At 46.6% G+C, this 16,268-nt stretch overlaps 1 protein-coding gene across 18 annotated transcripts in view; it reads left to right on the top strand.

Annotated features, from left to right (window-relative positions):
* Phf21a (PHD finger protein 21A) overlaps window positions 1-15,582 on the top strand; it is a 165,807-nt gene extending 150,225 nt beyond the window's left edge. For 13 of the 18 annotated variants that reach the window (XM_050124346.1, XM_050124344.1, XM_050124347.1 and 10 more), the window contains 9 exons: window positions 1,423-1,521; window positions 2,856-2,907; window positions 3,521-3,600; window positions 4,030-4,090; window positions 6,030-6,289; window positions 10,889-11,044; window positions 12,752-12,827; window positions 13,150-13,253; window positions 14,041-15,582. In XM_050124346.1, the coding sequence (XP_049980303.1) occupies window positions 1,423-1,521; window positions 2,856-2,907; window positions 3,521-3,600; window positions 4,030-4,090; window positions 6,030-6,289; window positions 10,889-11,044; window positions 12,752-12,827; window positions 13,150-13,253; window positions 14,041-14,295 (1,143 nt within the window). In that variant the 3' untranslated portion in view covers window positions 14,296-15,582. The remainder of the gene's footprint in view (window positions 1-1,422; window positions 1,522-2,855; window positions 2,908-3,520; window positions 3,601-4,029; window positions 4,091-6,029; window positions 6,290-10,888; window positions 11,045-12,751; window positions 12,828-13,149; window positions 13,254-14,040) is intronic. The other 5 variants (XM_050124355.1, XM_050124360.1, XM_050124357.1 and 2 more) reach the window with 2 other exon arrangements.
* The last annotated feature ends 686 nt before the right edge of the window (window positions 15,583-16,268 follow it).

Below are 16,268 nucleotides of genomic sequence, written 5' to 3'. Positions count from 1 at the left end.
AGCAGCCCCCGCTCACATGGCATACAATACAGATGGAGACGTATGCAGGACTGCGGTGAGAGCAGTAAAGGCGGCAGCTGGGCCCCAGGACAGTGGCTGTCCTCATATTGATAAGCAAGTCTTACATTTGCCTATGTAACAGCATGCAAAGCCAGAGGCAAAGTATGGAAATAGCCAGAGAAAAAAGTAAAACTTTTTTCAGATCCCGTACATTATTTTTCATCATTATGGTTTTCAAGAACTTTTGATGTCTTTTTTTATGGGTCTAAAGTCTTGCACTCAGCTCCTGTCTGTCAATAGTCAGATTTTGTTCTAATTACTTAATCACTTGTTGTTACCTCACAAAATACCATTGCACCTATAATTTTCATTAGTTTTTTAAAAGTAAGTTTATGTTTATAGTTTTACGTCTTCTGTTCTGAAACGATTTTGTTTCTACAGAATGTATAAAAGAGCTAGCCATTGCTCATAGTAAGAACAGTCATGCAGGACTGCCCGGTGATAGCTCCCATTTGTGTCCTCAGATTGTAATGTACTGGTATTTGTGTGTTTCCATAAATGCGTCTAGAAGGAGTTGGAAGGGTCAGAACGTCAGCCTCTTGCAAGTCAGTTTTTAGTGCCCCAGGTAACGGTAGTTGTGGGGTTGTTCAAAAGAAAACCTTGGGATAGACTGTACATCTTAAGCACGGGGACAGAGCTTAGCCCTTATGTAGCGATGATGGGATGTTTCTGGGACCCTCCACATCCCACAGCCAAGGAAAATAACCTATACTTCAGTTTCTCTTTGCCTTTAAAAAATATTTCTAATCACCTTTTAATTTTATATGTTTGAATATTTTGCCTGAACTTATGTCTGAACACCATGTGTGTGTCTGATGCCCAAGAAGATCAAAAGAGGGCCCAGGGATTAGAGTTACAGATGGTTATGAGCTGCCATTTAGGTGCTGAGAACTGAACCCAGATCCACTGCAAGAGAAGCCAATGTTTTTGGCCTCTGAGCCCTTGTTCGCCTTCTTTCAAAGCATCATATTTCCTGGGCGTTGCGTGTGCTGTGGTGCACATGTGGAGGTCAGGAGACACTAAGGGAAGTTAGTTGTCCTTTTATGCCAGGTGGCTCTTGGGGACCAAATTTCATGTTACTGGCTTGGCAACAGGTGTCCCACCTGCTGGCACTTCATCCTTATATGCAGGAACTGTACCTTTATCTGATGGTATTTATAGGTTCGTATTACTCAGGCATGCAGTCCAGTGTCTCCAGCTGACTTTCACATTTTTCTTCCTCTTCAACAAATACATCATATGAACTTGTCTGGTAATGTTTCAAATTTGAGTACACTATTTTTTCCTGACTATAGTTCAACTATTTCCACTTCTTTTAATAAAACATTAATTCTGAATTTTTGCTTAATTGTTCTCTCCTAGACAGTTAAATCCCACCCAGACACAGAGGAGAAGCAAGCAGAGAGCCGTACCGTCACTCCACCTGCTGCACCAAAACCAAAACGAGAAGAGAACCCTCAGGTAGGGCCGCCCTGCACACTTCATGTGCCCCAGGGCTGTTGATTCAGCTCCCTCAATGTTCCTTTCATTCAGCAGTGTGGTGACCTGGTCAGGTCAACCTGGGGCAGGTTTTTAAGCACAAAGTCCTGAGGGCCCAAGTACAGGTGCTGAAAGGAGGAGTTCTGACATGATGTTTTCATATAAACTCTGTAAACTTGAAACAGAAGATTAAAGATGAACTTCCCAGGGTCCTGCAGCATTCCTAAGGAAGGCAGTGCTGGGCTTGGCTCAGACAACGTGTGTAAGCAGCTGAGGGGTTACATTGTGGGCTGCCATCAGGTGCTCAGTTTATTACATTAGAGCCACAGATTCCAAACACTGAGCATGAAAGTGGTTTGGCAGAGGTAATGTTAACACTATGACAGAGCCCAGCAAAAGCGACGAACTGTGTGCCCATGGACGAGAGGGCGTTCTCCCTTGACGCAAATGCAGGTGTGGTTACGATGGAGGGTGTCATAGAGAAGCCATACCAGACAGCGGCATGAGGATGATGGCATTGTGCCTTTTTTTTTTCTTTAAACGAACAAAGGGAAGATCAGCTGAGCGGAAGTGGAGTACACGTTTAATCCCAGTGCTCAGGAGGCAAAGACAGGCAGATCTCTGAGTCTGAGGCCAGCCTGGTCTATAGAATGAGTTCCGGGACATCGGGGCTACACAGAAAAACCCTGTCTTGGAAAACAAACAAACAAACAAACAAACAAAAAAACGGAAAGATCTATTAAACCAGCCCAGTTTTTTTTTTTTTTTAAACTAATATCAAATGTTCTTCTTCCTGAGGTGAAATCAGTTGTATTTTTTAAAGGGCTGGAACTTGAACCAAAAAGAAGCAGTTGTTACAAAAATTAATGAAAAACTTGTAGCTCATTCACAAAAAATGCTTGAGGTCTTTAAAAGCCATGAGTAGACAGTGAAGACATACTTTTCAGATCACAGCCAACCAGAGCAAAGTATACCATTCTCTTTCCAGTCTAAAGATCTTACATTCTACCTCAGAGGTACAGCTGCAGGGAAACCGCCCCATGATATTTAGCTTTCATCTTTAACTGAAAACATTAGCTGGTGTTCCTACATCCCAGTGAAGAGTGCGTGGCCCTCCACATGCATCTTCACTATGGGTACTCTTTAAGAGGATTCTCTAGGCAAGAGCCAGACAGCAGTCAGTCCAGATGCTGATGTGTGACTTCGCCAAAGTGGGAAGTGTTGGCCCTTATCAGAACAGAAGGCCTCTGTGGTGGCAGCTTTCCTGCTCTCTGAGATCCCACACTGAAATAGATTCTTTTGTTTCTCTGCCACAGAAACTTGCCTTCATGGTGTCTCTAGGGTTGGTAACACATGACCATCTAGAAGGTAAGAGAAGATATTCTCCACATGTCTTTTTCCTAGCTTTGTTCCTAAAAGTGATGTTTGCGTGAATTCCTAGAGCACAAATAGAGTATTAGTCAACCAGTATGGACTGGATTTCCATACTGTCTAGGCCCCCTCTTCCTGGTGCCATTCACACTCCTGTCCTGGGAAGCTCCCCAGCTTCCTGAATGAAGGTGGCTTCTGCTTTTGTCTCAGCGCAGTAGCAAGTGCTCCTCTGACAAGTCCTTGTCTCTGCTTCCCAGCGCTGTCCATCAGGACCTGAGGGCAGTGACAAGGCTCCGTGACCCTTGTTATTTAGTTCGGGGTGGTGAACTTTGGTTGGTAGTCTGTAGATGCAGCTCACACAGACCTGTGTGCACAGCAGTCTAAAACTCAGTGAGAATGGCTGTCTGCAAATGTGGCCCAGCCTTGCTCTGAAGGGCCCTGGCCTTCCCTGCTGAGAGGCTCAAGCAGTGTGCCTGCTCCAGTGGAGGCCTTGGTACGACAAATCCTCGCCCTGCTCCTTCTTGGTTGCAGGAAACCCAGCACATTAAACAGTGAACTGTTCCTTAGCTTCTTTGTTCCTATCTTCTAACTGAAACCTTTTCTTCCGAAGAAATCCAAAGCAAGAGGCAGGAGCGAAAGAGGAGAACAACAGCGAACCCAGTGTACAGCGGGGCCGTCTTTGAGCCAGAGGTACTCCAGCCAGCACTGGCCCTCCTCATGCTCTGGGTTCATCTGTGACTTAGCCCCTCCCACTGAGAGCCTGCTAAGAGCAGCAGGGCTGTACTCAGCTCCTTCAGCTCTGCCAAGCGATAGATAGGCTTCTCTCTGCTCCTAACACCACTGCGTTATCCATCACTGCTTGCCTCTTAAGGTTTTGTTTTGCTAAGTGTGAGTAGATACAATCCTGTGTTTTTGTTCATCCTGACTTGACTACACTGTCATGGAGCAGAGACGGGCCCCTTTGTCGTATTCTCTCGGAGTCAAATACATATAATAAAACACATTAGCGCTGAGACCGTGGTATGATTGGCACAGACTGGTTAGCATGTGGTAGACATGTTTGGTGTTCTTGATAGCCATGGTATTCAATAGTCTCCTCTCCCTCTTAACTCCCTCAAGCGAAAGAAGAGCGCAGTCACTTACCTTAACAGCACAATGCATCCTGGGACGCGGAAGAGAGGTGAGTTCCTTTTAAAAACCTATCTTGCTTCTGCCTCTGCTTTCTATGTTGTTTTCTTTTTCTCCTACCTTCCTCTTTTCCATTGTCTTAGAATCTAGCTCCTCTGGCCTTGAAAATAGTTTTTGTTGTTTCCTGAGAACATGGAGGAAAAGAGAGATCTCTTAGTGCTCTGAGCACAGGGCTAAAAACTGACTTTCCAAGTCCTTCTAAGCTAGCTCAGAATGCAGCCTTTCCGCCCCAGCACAGTAGGCCGTCCATGAACAGCTCAGTGATCAAAACACCTGCTGCCGCCTAGGCGTCAGTGAGCGTAGAACAGGACTGAGTGTTTGTGATCTGCAGAGAACTTAGAATCTTCTATCATGAGCATCTCCAGCTAAGGAAGAAAAGTATGCTGGGAAAATTCCCATCTTCCAGCCCAGAACAGCAGCAACTCCCATCACACAGGTCTAACTAGGTCTTCATAACTCGGGCTTTGACTCATAAACAAGGTACTGAAATCACCCTCTGATGTTAGGAATATATCCCAAGATCCCTTTCTCCATGTGGTAATGTGCCCCTGAGTTGCAGTTACAGGCTGGAAAGGTTGCCGAGTGAGTGATCTTTGAGCAAACACATAGACTCTCAGAGCCTTTGGAGACTGGAGGTCACCCTGACCTTTGTCTGCTGTGGACAGAGCTACCAATGTGCCATTATATTGCTGAGGCACAGCCAGCCTCAGTGACATGTGCAGTCTTTCATCAGTCCTGTCCTGCAAGTAACCAACCCATCTAGATGGGAAGCCCTTAAGTTACTGCTTTGTACTGGCTCCTGGGCCACAGTCATAGTTACTTTTTGGCTTTGTGGTCAGCTGTTTTTTAGTGACCACACAGTTCTCAGGTAAGAGGTCCCCAGCCAGTGCCCTCAATTAATTGTCCTGCTGGGAGGTAGTATCTGCTTAGAGAAGAGGGGTTAAATGAGCCAGAAAGATCAGAGGCTGAAGCCTGCATTCTCGGTGCTCTGAACATATCTTGTATGGGTGAGCAAAGAGGGTTTGTTGTCAGTTTGCTTCCCACAGCACTAGGCTCTTTAGGGAAAGACCAGTCAAATCTGTCTCTGTAACACACACTCTGCCTGACACAGGCAGCGCTTCTGTGGCATCTGCATGACCCTGACATAAGCCTTCACCAGTGCTTGTAGGCAGACGAGTGCCTTTTCCTGACTTTGGTGGGTTGGTTTGTACTCAGGATCACTGGCAGCTCAGGAGACACGGGCCTCGATGTAGGTGCGTGGTGAGAGGGACCGCCCTAGACTGCCCATGACCCTGGGCTCTGCTTGTAGATTCACAAAAATGCCCCGTTCTGTTCTTTGACATGCCGTCCTTGCATGTTGATGGTGTGGAGCAGCAAGACTGATACCCGAGGCTGGGAACCTGTGAATTCACTGTCCTCGTACACTCCAGCTGCTCCTAGAAACTCCCTCCCAGAGGCGCTGACAGCAGGGCCAGAATAGTTGACTGGAATTCTGCCTCCTCACATTGCCTTCCTCCACTCTTGCCAACTGTAAAGTTATAAGCTGTTCACAAAAGAGACATGGAAAAGCAGAAATGCTGAATAAATCCATTCACGAGAACAGAAGATCGTTAGGAATGCCAGCTGCAGGAAAATTCTTAGTGACTGATGCATGAAACACATGAAGGATGAACTCTGTTCTGGCTTCATGAAACCTGGGTCCTCCTATTAGAAACCTCAGACTATGATCGTCCAGGAACGGTCATGCCCCGCCGAGATGGGGTCTCTTTACAAGTACATCACCTTTTACCCCTCTCCAAGGCGCCCTTCTTCTCTCTTCTTTTAGAGTTCATGTAGTTGTTTCTAATGGCATTGAAATCTTTGCTTCTTTTCCTTCCTCTGGTCTGTGTATTAACCTTCTGTCTGCTACCTCACTTCCTTTCCCATGCTAGCCAATGAGGAACACTGGCCAAAGGTATGTAAGAACCATTTTCCCCCTGTCTTTCCCTCCCCCTTTTCCCCTTTTGTTCCCTTCTCTTGGTATATAGGTCGTCCTCCAAAATACAATGCAGTGCTGGGGTTTGGAGCCCTTACCCCAACATCCCCCCAATCCAGTCATCCCGACTCCCCTGAAAATGAAAAGACAGAGACCACATTCACTTTCCCTGCACCTGTGCAGCCTGTGTCCCTGCCCAGCCCCACCTCCACAGACGTAAGTAACTCGGGGGCCTGCACTCTCTCTGAGAGCTCACCTGGGAAAGCCATTGTCCTGTATTGTCTCCTCGCCAGATTGATCCTTCCTCGCTAGCCCTGGAACAACAATAGACCCTGCATACTGCCTGCATACCATGCCCAGGCAGCTTTCTTCTGGGATCTTGGCTGTTTCTTGTCCTTGAGAGTCATGTTCACATAAATCCAGGGATCCCAGGGTTGAAGAGTCTGGATTTATCAGCTGTGAATGAACTCTCGGAGGAGGGTGGGAACATGGATCTCTAAGTTGAGGGTTCTCTGCCATTGATGCATTGGAGAGAGCACGAGCAGAGCAGATGCGTCTAGCAGCCCTGCTGCTGTGTTAGGCACACCTCTAGAAGTGCAGTGTTTTCTGTTTGGGGGAGCTGGTCAGAAGCAGGTTCCAGCAGCAAGTTCACTCAGCAGATCCTCACTGAACCCTGTTCTGCTGAGCAAGTGCTGCTCATGAAGCTGGGGATACAGCAAGGAACAAACCGAGCAAAATGCAAGCACTTGGGGGCTCATGTTCTGTAGGAGGAGGAAGGCAACAAGGGAACAAATATGTAACCCAGTAGGCAGAGATGAGCACCAGAAGGAGAAGTGGAACAGTAGTGAACACGGTGCAGTGCCAGGAAGGTGAAGGCATCCACAAAGAGGGAGAAGGGACCTCTCAGCTGTGTGTGGGAGCTGTGACTGGAGAGGTGACAGGTCCGCTCGTGCACGGTTCTGTGACGTCTGTTCTAAGTACAACAGGAAGCCACCGGTGGAATGACATCATCCCACTGATGTGTTGTATTGTGCAGAGGTTGCTGCAGTGGTGCAGTGGACAGTGACATCATTTGCTCTGATGCATTAGTTGACTTCCTTTACATGCTTGGACCCACATGCATGTGCAAACATGTGCACACTTCTTTGTTTTTAGAAGTTGGTTACATCTGATCATGTAATACTCAGTTCATATTCCAGTTTTTTCACTTGTCCCAGTAATTGCCTTCGTCTAAGATCACTCTTGGCACTTATTTCCCTGGTTGAATCTCTTTACCCTTTTTTATTCTGAAACCGTTTCTTAGGCCATCTTTTTTTTTTTAATTAAAATCTATTCGTTTAGAGTATGTGTATCTGTGTCTTTGTGTATGCACCCATGCCGTGCATTTATGTGGCGGTCAGAGGACAGCTTTTGGGAGTCAGTCCTCTCCTTCCACTTTGTGGGTCCCTGGGATTGAACTCAGGACATGAAGCTTGGTGACAAGTGCACTTGTCCACTGAGCTGTCTGACCAGGTCCCCTAGCCTGTCTTTGTCTTTCCTAACGGTGGGGCAGGTGCTCCACTGGACATGCATTCTGAAGGCACCTACATTCAGGATGACAGATAGTGTATCCAGGCAGAGGCATGTGATGTCAGCCAGGTTCCTCTCTTGAGATGATCCCCATTGGATTTTTTCACTTGTAAAGTCTGTTTTCACTCTGGTTAGAGATAGCATTGAATCTGTAAGTATCTAGTAGTTTCCTAACAGACTTGTTATCCAAGACTGAAGCCTCCTTGGAAGGTTCCTGGTGCTTACAGTGCCAACTGGAGTTTGAAAGGAGCACTGCAGAGAGAGGGACTTAGGAAGGGTGGAATGAAGCAGAGAGGCCTTAAGAAGGCTGCTGTGGTGGTCCGGGCAAGAGATAGTGACACATAGTCCTGATGGAGTGGTAGACGCAGAAATGGAGAAAGTGGCCAGTTCTGTTTGTATTTTGAAGATTTGGGTGGATTAAATTGAATAATGAGAAAAAGAGAATTGTCGAGGATAAATGTAAAGTTCATGGTCTAAACAACCAGAAGGCTGAAGATGACAAGTAACAGAACATCATCTCTTAGGAACTGCAGGGCTTGTGTTAACCATCTTCCGGCAAAATGTTCCTTACAGTCGAAGGCTCTCTTGACTTACTAATGGCACAGTCCTCTCCACAAGAATGCCACTGAAGCCCCGAGTTAGAATTCTGGAGGCAGCAAACCAAGTATTATCTTTGAAGAACTTGGGGTCATAGGAGACTTCTGTTCCCAGAAGGTTCCATTCCTGCTGTAGCTGGTTGCTACAGACTTGTCCTGTTCTAAAGACTTAGCATTCTGTCCATCCTTCCTAACCTTTGGCCCTGGGAACTGATGCAAGTTTTCTAACTGTCAGGGTCACATGCACCTGGAGTCCCTGCCAGAAACCATGTTTGCCGATACCAAAGACTGTTCCAGCTTTTCCCCAGTCCAGGTGTGATCAAAGAAACCAGCAGCTCACTGACTCCCTGTGCCTTGATGCACAGTGCCTTGTGCCCTGTGCCTTGGTCTGGGTTCTTTTGTTGAGTCTATGCTTTTCTTTTACAGCCTAGACCTAAAGGTTCTGGCCAAATCACAAACTAAAAGCTTTTTACCAGATTTCATCTTAAAGCACAAACATAGTTCTTTGCAGAAATCTAAAGACAAAATAATGCTTTTCTGAAACCACTAAAAATATTGAGAATTTCCTGAGTTAAACCCAGTGGGATACATTTTTTTTAAAGAGATAATTGACTTCTACTTTTACAGCACCCAACAGCAGCTGTGATTAAATCAACACACAGGGTTCTGTGCTTGCTGCTGGGTAGCATAGCCTCGACATTAATTAGACAATAGCAGTTGAGAGCCGAGCATTTCCTGGGGATCAATAACCATCTAGAAGGACTTGGTGATACAAGACCCAGCCAGCCAGTAATCCTCAGGATGTACCTTGTTGATGCTATTATTTTCAAGGGAAGGGAAGATATGTTTACTAATTATAAATTTTTAACATGCAGTGAAGCTGAAGTTGGTAGAGGCCGTATGTCCTCAGCAATGTCACAGTCAAGCATATTTCAACTGAAGTTTGCTCATGACCTGTCACCAGAGTTAAGCCTTTTGACCTCCACTCTTTAGGCAAAGACTGACGCTGATGGATGAACTGTCCCTGTATTTTATATTCATTCTGACATTCTTGGAATTTTATATTTAAACTGTTAGTCTAGATAGAGCAGTTCTCAAAATTTGGTCTGGAGTCGCTGGCGCTCTTTAGGGATATATAAAGCAAAATTGTTTACAAAGTAATACTAATGCATCAGGCACCAGCCCCATCCTCTTCCTCAGAACTAGATGGGATTTCCAGATACAACATCCCATGTGTTATGGTGGATGTTTAATGCTTCTTGTGTTCTTAAGTTTTGTTTCAGTGTACTGTTGCTATAACTCTATGATTCTGTAATTAACACAGATGTCCTCAATGACTTTCAGTACATAGAAATTCTAACAGCTGGAGAGATGGCTGCTCCTCCAGGGGACCTGGGTTCATCCCCCAGCACCCACATGGCAGCTCACAACTGTCTATAACTACACAGTTCCAGAGGATCTGACAACCTCACAAAGACTTAAAAACATACATGTAGGCAAAACACCAATGGACATAAAATAAAAATAAATTATAAGAAAGAAAGAAATCCTGACACTCAAACACTAGATACTTCTACTGTATTGTATGTAAATATGAAATCTGAAAGATGGAACTGGAAAGATACGTGGACACGTGCACGTGCACACACATGTGCACACAAAGGGCAGTTTCCTGCAGAGAGAAACGGTTTGACTGGGAAAATGCATTCCCTCAGTGGTGTGGTGGTGGAGGAGGGACTTGGCATCACTCTCCGTCTTTCCGCTTACTCTGTAGTTCTGTGGAAGACTTTCTAGCAGAGGGCCCCGGACATCTTAAAGCAGTGTTCTCCAGCCTGTCCCTTCCCTGTCATCCTAATCCATGTGTGGATGGAGTCTCAGCCACACAACAGATTGTGCATCGATTTGCTGAAACACACCTCTTCAAAAACTCTTGATTTATTCTCCCTGTGTTCTTCCCTCCAGATTTTAAGTAGACCTGCCATGCTTTGGTTTGATGGTGCATTCTGTTCTGAGGGCCCAGATGCACCCAAGCACTGTAGAGTTCCCATTAGTGAAGTATTTGATGGGGAAGAACAAAGCCCCCCACTGGATGGTCTGTTGAGCAGCAAATGCCAGTGCTGCAGAGCATCATTGGCTGCTACTGTGCCTTCCCCAGCCCCATGTGCTAGATAGAAGCTTCTATAAGGTTTCTGCTCCTGGCTCACTGTACTTTGCCCACATAAGCAAGAGGTTGAGTTTATTGTATGCTTGTGTTTCCAAATTCTTCTTAAACTCCCCCAGATGGTAGATAATAAATGCCACTCCTGTCATAGTGTGAATGGCTTTGTCAGTGACTTTTGGCATTGCAGGTGCCAACTCTTTACCTAAGCCATTGATTTAGGTCTTTGCTGTCAACTCTGACTTATAAGGTTAAATCCTCAGTCTAAATTTGTAAGTTTAAAGAAAGTCCTTAATGTTTCAATTTCAACTTAAATTGCCAACCCATAAGCTGAGATCTGTGGAGCAGGCAGGGTCTATGCTATTTGTGATCCCTGCTTTTACACACCGATGTGTTGGAGGCTGTCTCTGGGCCGTCAGCTTGCTGTCGGTGTGCAAGGTGGCACTGAGTTCTTCCTCGTCGTTTTTCTTACCCTTCCTCTCCGTCTCACAGGGTGATATCCATGAAGATTTTTGCAGTGTTTGCAGAAAGAGTGGCCAGTTACTGATGTGTGATACGTGTTCCCGCGTGTATCATCTGGATTGCTTAGACCCGCCTCTGAAAACAATTCCCAAGGGCATGTGGATCTGCCCCAGATGTCAGGACCAGGTACTGGGGGTGGGCCAAGGAAAAGAAGGACAATGCCACAGAAATTCCTTTCTCTCCCATTCTGGGGAATAGGCTTCTCTTTTTTTGGTCATTATTCCGTAGGTCCCATCCTCCTAGCTCACGGCACAGCATGCAGACACACAGCATGCAGACACACAGCAGAGCCTTTGTTCACCCACAGGCTCCTTAAAACATGAATTGCCTCCTTCAATGAGAAATGACTTCTTTCCCTTTGAAATCCAGACCCTCTGCCCTGCATGGTGGCACATGCCTATAATTCTAGCACTTGAGGGGCTAAGCTTAGAGCTTTACAAGTTCAAGAGCAGCCTGAGCTACATAGTAAGACTACCACAAAAAAAGAAAAAAGAAAAAAAAGAAAAAGAAAAGAAAATAGAACAAAAAATAAGTAAAGATCCTTAAGAGCTCATTCTTGGCCGAGTCTGGTTGTGCACACCCTAAGTCCCAGCAGTTGGGAAGCTGAGACTGGTGGATTTCTGAGTTTGAGCCAGCCTGGTATACATAATATCTCACTTTCCAAGTCAAGCCAGGGCTACAAAGTGAGATATTATATCAAAAAAAAAAACTAAACAAAAATAAATAAAACCTGATTTCTAAATTTTGGGGGGGGGGGGGGAATGGGAGTGTTTCTTTTGTAATGCTGGGACCCAAACCCAGGGCCTTGTGAATACTACGTAAGCTCTCTGTTGAGCTGCATCTTAAGTCCACTGCATTGAGACAAGATCTCTCTCTCTCTCTCTCTCTCTCTCTCTCTCTCTCTCTCTCTCTCTCTCTCCCCCTACCCACCACCCCCGGAGTGCTGGGTCCACACGTCTGACCACGCCTGTCGTGGCCCTCCTCCCATCAGCTCCAGTGTAGTCAGGGTGCCCTTCACCTGCTCCCTCTCTCCCCATGCGGCCCTCCTGACTTCGGGATTTAGAACTGTATTCACCTACTTGGAGAAGGTGTTTTTGAGGGACATAACAAAACTAAATTTGAAACAAACAGCCCATGCGAGCTCAAAGGCAGACTTGCCTGAGGGGACGGCATCGTGCTAGCCTCGTACCAGCCTCCAGCTCCACGCTGCTGGTTCTGGCTCTAGGGTGGTTGGAGTTATGTGGTTTTGTTTTCTTGGTTGAATGGATGTTTTTATTTTTGCTTTTGTTTTGAGACAGGGTCTCACTGTATAGTCCTGGCTGACCTGGAACTCTCTATGTAAACCAGGTAGACCTCAGACTCACAGAGATCCACCTGCATCTGCCTCCTGAGTGCTGGGATTTAAGGTGTACTCTCCCATGTCCCAGCTCATGTGACCTTTTTTATATTTTTATGTATTCGTTTTATGTGTATCTGTGTTTTATCTGTTTGTCTATCTGTGCACCGTGTAATATGCCTGGTGCTCTGTGTCCTCAGTGACCAAAAGAGGGTGTCATATATCCTGGGGCTGGAGTTACAGACAATTGTGAGCTGCCATGTGGGTGCTGGAGTTTGAACCTGGTATGTCTGGAAGAGCAGCCAGTGCTCATAACCACTGAGCCATCTCTCCAGCCCTCACATGACTTTGAAAGAGATACAGGATGCTCCCAGCTCTCTGCCTCTTCCTTGACTTTGGGCAATCTATCCACAAGCCTCCCTGGGTCTTGGCCACAACCAGACACTGGTGCTTGCTGTTACCTTGATTCTCAAGGGAGAATTCTAAATTCTTTTCAGATGCTGAAGAAGGAAGAAGCAATTCCATGGCCTGGAACTTTAGCCATTGTTCATTCTTATATTGCCTACAAAGCAGGTAAGGTCTGCCTTTCCAGAAGAAAATGCTACTAGAAAGCCATGTTGGTTTTGTTTGCAAAGGAAAATAAAAATGCTTTATTGAGTGAAGTTGAAGGTGTTTGAACCACCTTTTCAGACGGAAACTGTGAAGTGTGGTTCCATACCTGTGTAAAACCTGGCCCAGTCCACCAAGGCCAGCATACACTGAAGAGTCCAGGTGGTCAGGTTCTGTGTCCTGGCTGTGTGACCGAGGGGCACTTTCAGGGTGGGTGTCTGGTGAACACCTGAACCAGGTAAGCTCTTCAAAGAACTGATCGTTTGAAACCTATTTTCTCCCCCAGCAAAAGAAGAGGAGAAACAGAAGCTACTTAAGTGGAGTTCAGATTTGAAACAGGAGCGAGAGCAGCTAGAGCAGAAGGTGAAGGAGCTCAGCAGTTCTATAAGTGTAAGCCACATTCCGTCCTGGGTCCAGTCCAGTGTGCACTAGTGACCAGCGCGGGCAGCTGGATGTCTGCCTTCTGAGCTAGTGTGCAGTGCTCAGGAGCCATGGCCACATGGCACGGGACACCTCGCCCAGCTCTGAGCGTCCATGAGTAGCGGCTGCCCCACTGGAGCACCCCCCAGTGCCTGTGCAGTTTTGATTGCTTAGGAGGAAGGTAGAGCCTCTCCCGACCCTGAGCAGACCTGGGCCCCCTTGAGTGACTCTTTTAGAGACCTAATTTACTGGACTAAGGGAAGGACTACCAGCTGGTAACCCAAAATGACCAAACTAAACCCAAACGACCTGGTTCACTGACTGGAGTCTTTTGACTTGGGTCTCAGGACTCTTAAACATGACTGCCATCCCCATCCAGGTCCTACCTCTAGATTATGAGTGAGTAAATGATCTTCCAGAGACCTCAAGTCAATTCCTGTGTCTCTCGCTGGCAGAAACACGCTTCAGGGCAGTTTTTGTGGTGAATTTATCATAGTATCTTTGTAAGTTCCAGTGTCCAGTAGAGTTGGCTTTCACCTACCCATTGACCCCCAGCCTCTCACGTCCTCCTTTGATAATGTCTGCCCATAACAGGTGGAACAGTATAAGTTGTGGGGTGCACACCAGTGCACAGGGGTTGGTTTGTGGGGTCACTGGGCCCAGGCGGCTGAGTCCATCCTTGTGATTGGCCCAGGCGGCTGAGTCCTTCCTTGTGATTGGCCCAGGCGGCTGAGTCCTTCCTTGTGATTGGCTGCAGAAATGTATGGAGATGAAGAATAGCATCCTGGCCCGGCAGAAGGAGATGCGCAGCTCCCTGGACAAGGTGAAACAGCTCATCCGCCTCATCCATGGCATCGACCTCTCCAGACCTGTAGACTCTGAGGCCACTGTGGGGGCCCTCTCCAATGGCCCAGACTGCACCCCCCCTACCAACGCCGCCTCCACACCCGCCCCCTCCCCCTCCTCACAGAGCTGCACAGCGAACTGTAACCAGGGGGAAGAGACTAAATAACAGAGCCCTCGAGGAGATGCCACGTCTCGGTGGTGAGGAGACTCTAGAGAAGCAAAGCCGGAGTTCTTCTGGAAAGTACAGAATTCTTTTGGTTCTTTGGTTCCAGAGAGAGAGAAGATGCTTGTGCCAGGTGGCACCAAGTTTGCCAATTGATTCTTCTTATTCTGTGTGTACATGCAAAGATTGGACCATGTTACATGAAATAGTGCCAGCTGGAGGTTCTTTGCCAGCACCATGCCAAGTGAAATAATATATTTACTCTCTCTATTATACACCAGTGTGTGCCTGCAGCAGCCTCCACAGCCACGGTGGGTTTCTTTTTGTTTTGTTGGGTGGGGAGCAGGGACGGGCAGAGGGAGGAGAGCAGGTTTCTGATCCTTACTGGGAGCTGTTTGTTTAGGTAGAAAAGACAAGTCCAAAGAGTGTGTGGGCTTTCCTGTTCCTAAACTTTCACTACCATAAAACCAAAAAAAGAAAAAAGAAGAAAAAAAGAAAAAAACGGAAATAGAGGTTTAACTAACCCAGTGCCCAGAGGAGGGCCAGGGAAGGCTGGGGAGGGGGGAGCAAGGGGGGAAAGTATATGACATAAGCAGTATTTAATGTTTCTGGAGTGGGCCTAGTACCAAGAGAGCCTAGGTCCCCTCCCCAGCTCCGCTCTCCCCCACAGCCTCCAGCAGCCTCTTCCTTCCCTCTGCTCAGTGTAGTGCACAGCCCCAGGTGGTCCCCAGGCCTTGCTGAAGCAGGGAAGGGAAGGTGTGTGTGGTCCAGGAGGGAGAAAGAAAGGCGGACAAAGGTTTTACTTGAAAACAAGCTCCATCCTTTTTCTATATTTATAAGAAGAGAAGTTCTGAGCAGAGCAACACGACCAGGTGTGTGGGTGGAGACGACCCTTTTCTCTTCTTTGAGGCTTTGTTTCTGTTCTTGTTTTGTTTAAACAACATTTTATTTCATTGTTTATTTTATCTTTTTTGTTTTTGTTTTGTAACAAGAACTAAAATAAGGAATAAAGCAGCTGTTCCCAGGCTGGCATCCTGTTGAGGTAGCGAGACCTTGCATGGTAGAGTAGCCGTCATAGTGTCAGTGAGGTCAGTGAGTCTTCGTGGGTCCGTGTCATCGTCCGGCACCGTTTTTGCTTTTGGTTTTTTGGGTTTTTTTGTTTGTTTGTTTGTTTGTTTGGTGTTTTTTGTTTGTTTTGTTTTTTTTTAATGCAAGGGCAAAAAAAAATCTTTGTACCTGGGGAAAACAACAGCAACTTTGTTTTTTAATTAAAAAGGAAAACAAAAGATATTGAGGTCTTCCTAGTGTTACTTAAATTAAGATCAAGGTAAGAAACATTGTAAAAAAAAAATTACAAAAGTGCTATTTGTTTCCTAAAACAGTGATTTATATTAAAAAGGTGTCAGAACTGGAGAAAATGCCGTGTAGTTATAATTTTTTAGCACAGAACCTGCTGATCACAGTGACATTTTGCTGTGTTTGTGTCTCTGAACTGGTGGGCCAGTCTTCAGAACGGCAGGTCCTCCCGCCTTCTTTCTCCTCAGACTGTGCTGTCTTTGTGGTACAGGGATCACATTTCCTGTTTGAAGCCGAAATGGAGCGTGCATGGTGTGAGGGCCCCCACGGTCTGGGGCCTGCTAGCGTGCAGGCTGGTGCCCACCTAAGACCTTCCTTTGGTGCTGCTCTCGGTCCTTCAGCCACCAGCATTACGTATGCCTCGGGGGCACCTTTGGGGGCCTGACCAGTGGGGTGGGGTGCAGGCTGCTGCGTCAGAATTAAGGGAGGAGATGCTTTGAGGGTCCATATGTCTCTGAGAGCCTAGGTGGCCTTCAAGCCCATCTTGCATTGAAGAGAGAAGACTGAAGCCCCAGCTGTCCTCTGCCCACTGGCACCAGGGTCAGAGTTCACTCCATTCCACCCACCCACATGCTTCCTGGGTGTCCCTGGGCTAGAATCACTACACTTGCCTTGTTTGG

This window comes from Alexandromys fortis, unplaced genomic scaffold, assembly GCF_014885135.2.
Source record: "Alexandromys fortis isolate MF-2015 unplaced genomic scaffold, M_Fortis_MF-2015_v1.1 scaffold_222, whole genome shotgun sequence".
NCBI lineage: Eukaryota > Metazoa > Chordata > Mammalia > Rodentia > Cricetidae > Alexandromys > Alexandromys fortis.
Note: the sequence above shows the minus strand (reverse complement) of the source record. Positions and strands in the feature narration are given on the sequence as shown.